This window comes from Aythya marila (genome assembly GCF_965140915.1).
Source record: "Aythya marila genome assembly, chromosome: 4".
Classification (NCBI taxonomy): Eukaryota; Metazoa; Chordata; class Aves; order Anseriformes; family Anatidae; genus Aythya; species Aythya marila.
In genome coordinates, this window is record NC_139045.1 from 63,490,745 (window position 1) to 63,502,348 (window position 11,604).

The window sequence follows — 11,604 nt, forward strand, 5'->3', positions numbered from 1 at the left end:
AAAACACTATTTATTCAGTCTTATTCTCTATAATCAAGAAAAATCCCTACGAACATTTTAGAAAGTCTGTTTATGCTTGTCCTCTAAATTACGTTTTGTGTGAATAATCTTGTGTTGAAGAAGGAAATGTTGTTTGAGACAAACTATAAATCAATAAATAAATCTAAAATATATCCTTTGGTCTGGAGAGTTAATTTAAGTGTAGCTTGAGGTTGTTCCAGATGTGGTGACGATGAGGCAGGTACCCAAGCAGTTAACCATGCCAGCAGCTTCTGTTTACTGCAGGAGACTAATTATATGAATTTAACAGAGAAAGCAAAAGGTCAAGGCCAAAGGCTAAAACTGTAGATTTTTAATTTTTCTAAAACCTTTCCAACTGGAAAAATGAGGTTAAAGGGCAAGAGAGGGCACCTCCTGAACTTCCTTGTTAATGTTTTGCTTATGAGACACTTTCAAAGCCACAGCAGGTGAGCTGCAGCCAAGAAATCTCCGATATCTGTGGTAGGAACTGTGCTCTGGCTGTGGCTGAGTCTCATCTCAGCTCTAAAACTACCAGGCTTTGCTTTGCAGTGCTCCCCAGGGAAAAGTTGTATGAATTTAGGATTCTTTCTGTGCAATATTAGACCCCTAAACTAGGACATGTGCAGTTCATGATATCTACACCCCAAACAGCTGCTGTAGCCATGTCAGCTCAAGCAGTAGGCAGGCAGCTGGTAAACCTTGCAGGCTGCTCTCTCCCATGAATTTCACCATTGGGTGGCTGTTCTCCAAACAGATTTAAACCACACTATTTGCAACCGCTTCCTTCAGAGCATAACTTTGAATAAGAAAACAATAACATTAAGGTGAACAATAGTCGGAGCAGATGTAAAAAGTTCATACTTCCTGAGGGTTATACACAGATTTTGAGCATCCACCTCAGGATCCAGAGCCCTGCAGCACAGCCAGGGCCTAGGGAGTTTGCGTTTATGGTCAAGGACTTGTGTATCACAGGGAATGGCTCACTGAGGTGCCATCACCTGCTGGGCCTGGCTTACACTTCTCTGTTTTAACACACACTGAAAGTATCTGTACATGTTGTTGTCCATTTCTATATATTTCAGACCTTCCTCCTAATGTGAGTCAGCAGGTTACTAGTAGCACATCCAGAGCATTCCAGCCTGTTCTGGTAGTAATGACAGTGCAGTACAAGACACAAATATTTGTTGTTAATGGTGGGGAATAATTCATAAGAAGAAATTTCTTTCATGGACTGGAAAATTTTAATGATTTTTTTTTCTTCTGATTGCTGCATTGCATTTTGCTAGCCTCACACACCATGATGGTTATGATATAAATGATTAAGCCAATAAAAATGCTTATCTTCTTTAAACAGCTATCTTTCCACTATAAATCTTGTAGAACACCATCTCCAGTCACAACTGAGAAATGATTTAGACATACATGTATAATAAGATAAAATAATCTTGTAAATTTTCTCTTAAACTGAAGTATCCTTGGAGAGCCATCAGGCTTTCCAAAATCAGCAATCCATCACCTGCTTCAGATGATAATATTATTTGTATTTTCACTCTTCACTCCCCTAAAACTATTATTGCTCACTGCAATCTTTTCACTGGTATAATAAATAAATAAATAAAAGGGGAGAAAGAAAGAGTCACATTTTTGGTGTCCCATTTATAATGGAAAAGGTCCTCATTTATAGTTATTTTTGTGCACATCAGTGCTTTTAGACCAAAAGTATACCTTCATCTTTACAAACATTGATTTATGCCTTACAGAGGCATAATTCTGTTCAAAACAGGCATAATGCACTATGTAGTTACCAAGGCACTAAAAATGTACGCATTGTTGCTGATCTGAGACATGATCAAAGAGCAGAAGCTCCGTGTTGACTTTGTGCAGCATCTGGAAAGTTTGAAAAGTCTTCAAAAGTTTGAAAACAAATAAGCAAATCTGAATAAGAGAACTATTTCCACATACAATCTGGCAAAAATACTTTGTTGAGCATGCCAATTTTAACATGCCATCACCTGCTAGCAGGGAATACCAGTAGCACTATTTATAAGGAGCCAAGACAATTAATTTCATTGCTCTGTGACCCAAGCCCACATCCATCACTGAGGTCTTCTACTGATTTAAATAGGCACTGAATCACTCTAAAGATCTGGTGAATCTAATTAAACAGTAGCAAAGATGGCCTCAGAGGAAAAGAAAAATCTCTGCATTATTATTAACACCAACATAGGTACATACCCTGCCTACTGTGCGACAGTGTGACAGTGACTCAAATGCCCTTTGAGTGGCAATTTTGGCACATAAAAACAGCCAACGGACACATGACCTATCATACCTGCAGCCTGATGCATGTTCCAAATACTGCCTCCAGTCAGTCTCTTGAATACCAAGTTTATGATTGACTTCTGAATGGTATAAGATTGTGCTTAGTGTTTTTTCTATCAGAAGCCCTCCTAATTTTGAAGGCTTTTTTGTTATGTGTTACAAAAATGCAAGAGCTCTCAGTAGGGGGCCTCCCTGCAGAAACGTAGATTTAGCAAGCAAAAGTAAAAAACACAATGAAAGCAAAAAGATAAACTACCAAACATACAAAAAATATATATATTTTATTTTTTTTCTGCCTTTGAAAAGTGTTTTGTTTGTGTTCACCTTTGAGAAAGTCATCTACATTTCTTCAGCTTGCAGGAAACAAACCAACAAACACACCACAATGCACAAAAAAACCCCAAATGTAAAAGCCAGTGCTAGTAAAAGTTCTTTGGACATTTGAATAGTGAGTCTTTATAGTGTTTGCAGCATTTCAAATAAAACACTGTACTTCCATGTCTTTCATGTCTTGGCTTCTTAAAAATGAACTAAGATACCATCATACATAGATTTATTTTTTTTTTTCATTAAAATAAACTCTTCTGTCATTAGTTAACTTAATCAGAAAACATACAGACTACTGGTAGACTGATCTTCCTTTGGTATAGAGTTTTCCAAGGCTAACAGAATACACCATATCAGAAGACTGGGCTGACTCAGAGGTAATTTAATGTACATTGCAAGGTAAGATTTATAAACAACAACACAAAATAGAAACTGAAAATAATCAGGGATTTGAAGATCAGGCATCCCTCAGAGCTAGACTAAGTGATGATAACTCAAAGCCAAACTGCACTGTACTTTCAAAGCATTAAAGGCCAAAGGACAAAAAGGAAAAATCCCCCCAAACTGAGCTGCCAATACATGATCACGCTTAATTAGGGAGTAAAATGCATAACAGAAACAAGGTGACTTTCATGGGAAAAAAAACATGTTGATGGGAGGTACAAACAGATCAGTTCCAGAGTGACGCCACAAGGATATGATGATTATAAAAACATACTTACAATTCCAATGAACTCAGCTCTATGGATAGGCAACGCATTAGTCTTTAAGAGGGAAACCATTAAAAAAGTAGGACAGCAGTTTCATCTGAAAGAAACCAGTTTAAAAAAAAATCCTTCTGGGGGATGTCCTCATCAGAAAAGTCTGTTCTTTTTATACTTCAAGGCAAGATACATATTTCTTTAAAAATTTCATCTTTCTAATTCTGAGTATTCTAGCTTTGTCAGTGAAAAGAAATTATAAGAAATTAAGACATATTAAAAAACAACAAAAGCATCTCCATGTTACAAGTCAGGAACAAGGTTTTCTTTGAGATCCTTTAGGTCAATCTGTGCTCTTAGCAAAAAAAAAAAAAAAAAAAAAAAAAAAGCACCTTCTCTCTGCCTTGTGAAGCAAAAATATTCCCTTTATGATGCTCCTGGGCTCCTGGGCTCCCAGAGCTGAAGCCAGTGACATGCACATATTCCAAGGAGAGAGAACACCTTGTAGAGCGGCCATCAGAAATCATTTACCAGCTGAAGTCACAAACTAAAAATTAGTAATGAAAAGCAGCAATGAATGGTTTTCTTCTCTGTCCTAATTATGCTCCCAAAGTCTGGGGCCAGGCTAAAAATTGCCTGCCTTCAGACCTGAGTTAAGATAGGACTGAATGTTTCTAAAATACCATGAAAAGCTGTTATCATATGAGCCCACTGATGGACATATAATCTTCTTGCCCACCCACTGATTCTGGAAAACCAGGCAGGTAGAGACTTGGAGGAAGGCACCTGTCAGGTGGATGCTCTAGTTCTTGTACCTATCTACCCCTCCAACGCACATGCAGGGGACTAGATCCAAATGAATTGTCACACCTTCAGCACAAGAATTATTTAGTGAGGAAAGCTTACTGAAAAGGGGGACTCCTTCTTCACTGTTACTACCAACACTCTTCCATTGCTCAGAAAGGAACAAAACTGTTCCTGGACCATGGTGTAACACTCAAAGCAGCAGACTTCACAGCCAATTGGTACGCAGGTGCTCTGGAAGAGACAGTCTCTTTTCCCTTCCCTATTTCCCTTGACTGTTTCTGATTTAAAATTGCATAAAATATAGACACCGTCCTGGGAGATGGAATTAGCAACAGATGCTTACACCTCTTGCATCTGCTTATCATAGATTTTTTATGCAGATCCAGAAAGTTTAACATACTGTACTGGCCTCAAAACGTAAGTAATTAACTACAAAATGCAAAAATCTAAATTCTGATTGGGAAAATTCATCACCAGGAACCATTTTCTTCATTTTTATTTGCTAAACTGGTTTAATTCCAGGCAAAGACTATCTAACCAGAAAGGCTAGAACTATGGTCAACTCCTGGAAACATATGACTGTTTTAGTAGAGAAATGACAACCTGCTCACCCTAGATGTCAAGCCATTAGTGGGTTGAACCTGGTTATGGGCATGGGATTTCTATTTTTCAAGCCTTCCTAAGCCACAGGCACAATATACTTTTCTGAGGACAACTGTAAAAGGATATTACATTGAGATACCAACAGGAAAGAAAATACTCAGGGAAAATTCAACCTTCAGTGACAAAGGAGCAATTGAAAAGATAATCCAAAATAACCATATAACCAACTAATGTCAAAGACCACAGACACAAAATTGCAGCAGGTGCAATCACGAAGGGACCTCAGTCAGACATCTCCAAACTTCTTCCACCCCATATCCTGAGCAAAGATAAAGCAGCCCCTTTCTGCCCCTGATGAGGGGTTCAGCTTCCAAAGAGGCTCAACCCTAAGTGCATAACATTCTCAAATACTAGTATATGTTTACCAGACTTCCCCTGAAGCATGCTAACTGGTGTAAGTCATATTTTCCCCCCATACATCATACAGGGACCTTCAGTTGCCATTTAGGTGAGATGGTGAGATTTATGGGGCCATGGTGAGGCCAGTCAGGGCCATCCCTGCCATCAGGGCCCTGAAAGGAAGTGCTACTGAATCAGTGTATACAATTCAATTTAAATCTGCTCAGCTCATGGCATGGGGATTTTTAAAGAGTAAATTAATTCAAATCTTATGCACAAAGAACTTGCTTTTAATACCTTTGATCATTTTTCTTGTATCACTTGTATCATTTCTGAGCTGAAAACTTGCAAAATTTCTAAACAGTACATTCCACTTGATCTAAATGTTCAAATAGATACAGTTTGAAATACTTGTTTGCAATTTTTAAGACTGCTTTAAAATGTTTTGCACAGTCAAAGCACTAAAAGTATATTTCACACTTTAAAAAATGTAATTAACTTCCAGCGAAAAAGTAAAAAAAAAAAAAAAGTATTTTTTTTCTCTCAGTTTGAGTAAGTTCTCTAATATGCTGTGTCTACACCAGGAACTGCTAATTACTAACATCATTTTCAGCCATAATTAATGTTTTTAGACACATCCAGCTGCTAATTCTATCACCAAACTCTTCTCATTAATGGTATTTTTAAAAGGCAATTTCAAGTATAGAATTAAGTGGAAAGCCTTAATAGCTTGCAAGCAGGCATGCTTGATATTCTTAGCTGCAGAAAGGAAATCATAAATAGGGACAGTATCAGCTATACTAAGAAGAAAAATAGGCATAAATCTAGCCGTAAGTAAAGCCATATAAAAGAGCTCATTTAAGTCAATCATTTCTATGAGCCTTCCTTCTATTTAAAAATTGTATTTCAGTGCAGAATATTTTGCTTTTAAAATAATAGGGTTTGGTAGTTAGTCATTCTAACCATTCAAAGAGAAATAGTAAAGTTTGAATACTGGCTGTAAACCTTTCAGGGTGATAAATGAAAGATAATAACCCCTTGATCAATGTAACTTTTATTTATTCATCTGGGAACATGGCAAGGATATCATAGGCAACAACGCCGCCTAGGAGAACATGGATTTCACATAAACTGTTTTGGCAGAAACACGCATTTAAATAATCATCCAAATCACCACCTCACTATTTCTATCTTCAAAGAAAAATAAATGAACAAAGAAATAAACCCAAAGAGAAATGAAACATAAGACCTGAACAAATGAACAGTCTAGATTTTTTTTTTCTATTTAACGTCTATGCCAGCTCCAACATCTGTCCTTGTTTTTAAAAGTTGTAATACTTAGCACTGACGATGGCAACTTTCATTTGCAAACACATTATAAACACGAACTGACTGCAATTATACCACGATACCTCACCACAGCTAATCAACAAGCCCACCTAGTCCTCTCTCGAGCTGGGGAAGTGCTGCATGAAGTTTGTTCTGTCAGCTCCCTGTGTGACAGTGTCTACATCCTGCAAAGTGCTACACGTACGAGTGAGTTTAGCATGAAGTGACTGACCAAACTACAGCATAAAATCAAGCAGGTTTATCCATTCAGTGCTAATATTTTGTTGTATAATCCAAGCAGAACTGACCAGGACAGGACACAATTTAATGTAAACCATTTGGAGTGAAAGGTGTTATTTTGCCTAGTGAAATCTCCCCCTCGCAGTCCAGCTCACAGACAGAGTCGGTGGCAACCTCAGGGTCAGGGGAGATCTGGGACATCCTGTCAAAAGGGTCCTCACGATTCTCCTCACAGTCAACCACATTTGGGATCATGTTAACATAAGCAGTCACTATCTCCTTGTGGAAAAGGGTGTCCTGGTTGTAAGAGATAAGCTCGTTGCTTATATTAACGGTCTCCACTGGAGTACTAGAGCAAAACTGGCTGCATCCCAGGAGGCTGGAGAAGACCTTCCTAAAGTCAGCATTGAAGGCATAGATGATGGGGTTGAGAGAGGAGTTGGCCCAACCAAACCAGACAAATATATTAAAGGTGGTCTCGCTGACGCAGGGAAGACCTGCGTGGGGGTCGCTTGGTGGGCTCTCGCAGAAGGGAACCATGCAGTTCAAAATGAAGAACGGCAACCAGCAGCAGACAAAGACACCCATGATAACAGAGAGAGTCTTCAACACTTTGGTTTCTTTCCTGATGGAGGACTTGAGGCTTGTGTGATGGTGGCAGTCAACGTGGTTGCTCCGGCAGCTCTGCGCGTGCTCGGCTGCCCTCTCCAGGGAAGAGATCCGACGGATCTGCACCTGGGCAATGCGGTAGATCCGGGTGTAGGTAACTATCATGATAGCCACAGGGATGTAAAAACTGATCAAGGAGGAGGAAATAGCGTAAGTCCTATTGAGGCTGGAGTCACAGCTCTCTGATGGTCCAGAGAGGGTATCGTTGCTGCTGGAGGTCCCATCAGAGGGTGTCATTGCTGCTAATGCCACCCACGTGGTGCTCAAGTCTTCCGCCCAGGTGGTGACAGCACCCGCTGCTGCCCAGCCAGCGCCAAACCCATCTCTGAAATCCCCAACAGCCATGGCAGCAGCATCCCCACCTTTGTGCCAGTTGAGCTGAACGGGGATGAAGGAGATGAGCACGGACAGAGCCCACGCCACACCGATCATCAGCAGAGCCAGCCGCTGGGTCATCTTCCTCTCATAGCGGAACGGGCTCGAGATCGCCCAGTACCTGTCCACGCTAATCACACACAGGTTGAGGATGGAGGCCGTGGAGCACATAATATCGAAGGCCACCCAGACGTTGCAGAAAGCCCCGAAGGGCCAATACCCGGCCACCTCCGCCACCGCCTTCCAGGGCATGACGAGCAGAGCCACCAGCAGGTCCGACACGGCCAGGGACACGATGAAGATGTTGGTGACCTTGCTTCTCAGGTGCCTGTAGCGGACGATGGCCGCGCACACCAACACGTTCCCAAACAGCGTCCAGAGGATGAGCAGAGCGAGCAAACTGCCCGCCGCCACCTGCGCCGCCCCGGGGGCTCCCGACGACACCCGGACCCCTCCGGGGGACCCCGCCGCGGGCTGCAGCGGGCTCCGGCCGCCCCGCAGCATGGCTGGCGGCTCCCGGTTCCCGGCGGCGGGGCGGCGGAGACCGGGGAGCACCGAGCAGCCAGCGCCGCCCCAGCCCCATAGGGCCGCTGCCCCCCGCCCCGCCGCCCCCCGGCTGCCCTCCGCGGGCTCAGCGCCTCCCCATGCCCGGTCTTCGCGGCTCCGTTTTCTCTTCTCCTTCTCGGGAGCCCCCTGCCCGGCTGTCTCCTGCCCGGTTTCCCCCTGCCCGGTTCCCTGCTCCCCGCTCCCCGCCGGGTGGCTCCGCGCTCCGCCGCCCGAGGTGGCGCCCGCCCGGGCCGCCGGCTGCGATCCCCGAGCTCCGCCGAGCTGCGCCCCCCCCCCTCCTGCTCCCCGCCGCCCCCTCCCCGGGCCGGGCCGCCCGCCCCCGCCGCCCTCTGAGCATGCTCGATGCCGGGGACGCCCCGTCCCGGCCGGAGGGGAGCGGGGAGAACGGGATGAAGAGGACTGGGGGGATGCCCCGCACCGCTCCATCACCCCCCCTACACACATACATACCCGCATCCCTGCCCAAAAGAGGCGTCCTGGCCATCACTGCGCCGAGAGCAGCCCCGCCGGGGACACTTTGGACGGAAAGTCCCCCTCGTCCCATAGAGGGGAGCGGGGCAGTGCCCCCCTCGACCCCAGGGCTAATGGAAGCTGGGGGGCAGCGGGACGGCCGCGTTTGCCCCCTGCAAGGATCGGAGATGGAGCCCAGCTCGGTCACTGCCCCGAGAGGTTCTGACCGGGATCTATGGCAGGCAGGAAAGCCGGCAAACGACATCGGATTCTCCCTCGTCTCAGCCCTTCCATGGGATCAACCGTGTGTAAAAGCCAGAAAACGGAGTTAGGACCCCTGGCAGCCCAGGTGTGAGCGCTGTGCGGTGGGACTCACCATGCACTAATTTACACCTACGTTTCAGACGACATACTTCAGCGATTTTCGATTAAAATACTACAGACTTAGTTTCTCCCAAACCTATTTTATTTTTAAAATATCTTTCACAGAGATCAAATCTGTTCTTGATTCAACATGCTCTTTTGGCACTAAAAGGGCTGAGAAAGCCACTCTCAGGAGCTATCCAGCTCCAGGCAGGTGGGCAAGAGTCGCTGAGCCTTGCTGGATCCAAAGTGACATGAGGGAGGATACAGTGTTAGTGTTACTAAATACGGAGTCAACAGAATCAACTCTGCAACCTTTTAGGCAATTTTCTAAAATTGTCACAGCAAAAAAATGGAGCTGAGCTTCAGCTCTCGCTTAAGAAATTGGCACTACTTTTCCACATTTAAGCAGAGTTATATTTAATATTGGAGGGAGACTATAGCTTTTGTCACCACTGAATTCTAAACAGCATGACTAAAGCAGGGATGCTGAGGCAATGTGTTGCTCACACAAACTCTGCTTTCCTAAGCAGTGCCTCCTACAATTTATGTAAGCGAAGGACCAAATTCCACAGGCACTTGTGCACGTACACGCAGAAGCCGCTGGTCCAGAAATGTGGATATTTTATTAAAAAAAAAAATCTGATTTGCTTGTTTAGCATGTATGCATTGCTCCACCAATGCAGAGATGTGCATAGACATGTAAATGCACTGACACAGTTTATGTAATACATATCTGCATGCATTTACATGCATACAGTCAGTATGTGATATATGTTTAAATAAACATATAGGTAGCTATCATTATGCATAGTAATACCAGTACCCTAATAATAACATAAGGTGCCCAGAGCTCAGCAGCAGCAGGCACACACGCCGGCGGCTCAGTACAAATCAGCGCTGGCATCGGAGGCGGCTGGGAGCAGGCACACATCTCCTTCGTCCAGCTCTGCTGCCTGTGCTGGGGTCAGGCAGCAGGGAGGTGTAAGCATCTGGGAAAGGTGCCTTAACCCATCGAAGCAAAAATTGCCTGAGTGCATTTGTCAGGCATCTGAAGAACGAAATTTGATTCTGCTTTCCGCAGTACTGCCTGCAAGAGACTGACCTGAAGTAGGGAGGAGTTTTCAAAGTATCTCTTAGCAGCCAAGTATGGCATTTGGATGTGTCTGGCTCCTGTGTAACTGAGAATTCAGAGCATATAATGCTCTCTCACATATTTTATCTCTAGCAAATGTTCTTGAGTTTCAGCTGCTGTGAACTGAAGTTCACAGAGGTACCTATGGAAAGAGACCTAGCACTGAGCTGAGGCAAGTATCATCAGCCAGAGATGTGTCTGGATCTGTAGGTGCACTGGAGATACAGTTTTCAATGTTGATGCAGCATTTTGTGCACACTCAGAACTTATTTCAAGTCACAGGAATGCACAGGCATTCAAGAATATCTTCAGTGGTAGTAGAAAAACATACAGGTTTGTGGTGAGGCTTAAAGCCCCATGCTAGTGGACTCAGGGGGTTTGGCAGGGGGGCAGGAGAGAGAAATGAGTCCAGTGGCTTTCCTGCAGCACTAGAGGCAGATCACTCAAAGCGGCACCAGGCCACAGCAGCAGTTGTATAATGGGGATGTTTATGGTATGTTACGGTATTCCACTCATTCCATCAATATTTTGGGGGACTGGGATAAAAACCTTTAGCGTTTATAGGTTACTAGCATCTTTTATCTATTTTTTTATTATTATTATTATTATTTTAGTTTCTGTAGGTAGCTTGTATATGCATCTCATTTTAATAATAATCCATTAAAACCACAGCTGTTGCTTGCTGAGAGATTTGGAGTGTTTTTTGTTGTTTTTTTTTTTTTTCTTTTTTTTTTTTTTTCATCCTGAAATCATTTTTGTAATGGCATTTGTGCTTTTCCTTTGGAGCTTTGTCTTCTTTCTCTCTCTCTCTCTCTCTCTCTCTTTTTATTCACCTGTTAAAATTGCACTTGTCTCTCACAGCTGGCAGATTGGAAGTAACTGAATTTAACTGCTATTGCAAGGTTTCTGAGGGAAAAAAATAATCTTTGCAGTTCCTGATTTTGGAGATGTACGTTTTACTAGCTCTCTTTCCTTTTATCGCAACACAGTCTACTTCCATTTCAAAACACACAAACCCACTGTTCTCACAGAACAGTCACAGAATGGCCGAGGTAGTCAGGGACCTCTGGAGATCCTCTGGTCCACCCTCCTGCCAAGCAGGATCACGTCATACATGATGTGTCATACAGGATGGCATCCAGATGGGTTTTGAGTATCTTCAGAGAAGGAGACCCCACAGCCTTTCTGGGCAGCCTTGTGTCAGTGCTCTGTCACCTCACAGTAAGTAATTGCTTTCTCCTATTCATCTGGAACCTCCTGTGCTTCAGTTTGTGCTCACTGTCCCTTGTCCTATCA

General features: G+C 43.6%; 1 protein-coding gene across 1 annotated transcript; it reads right to left on the bottom strand.

The window, feature by feature from the left end:
• Positions 1 to 6,833: 6,833 nt before the first annotated feature.
• Positions 6,834 to 8,297, bottom strand: DRD5 (dopamine receptor D5; the record flags this gene model as incomplete). The annotated part of the gene is made up of 1 exon (XM_082760069.1): positions 6,834 to 8,297. One exon carries the CDS (start codon positions 8,295 to 8,297, stop codon positions 6,834 to 6,836), a length of 1,464 nt encoding a protein of 487 aa, XP_082616195.1.
• Between the last annotated feature and the right edge of the window lie 3,307 nt (positions 8,298 to 11,604).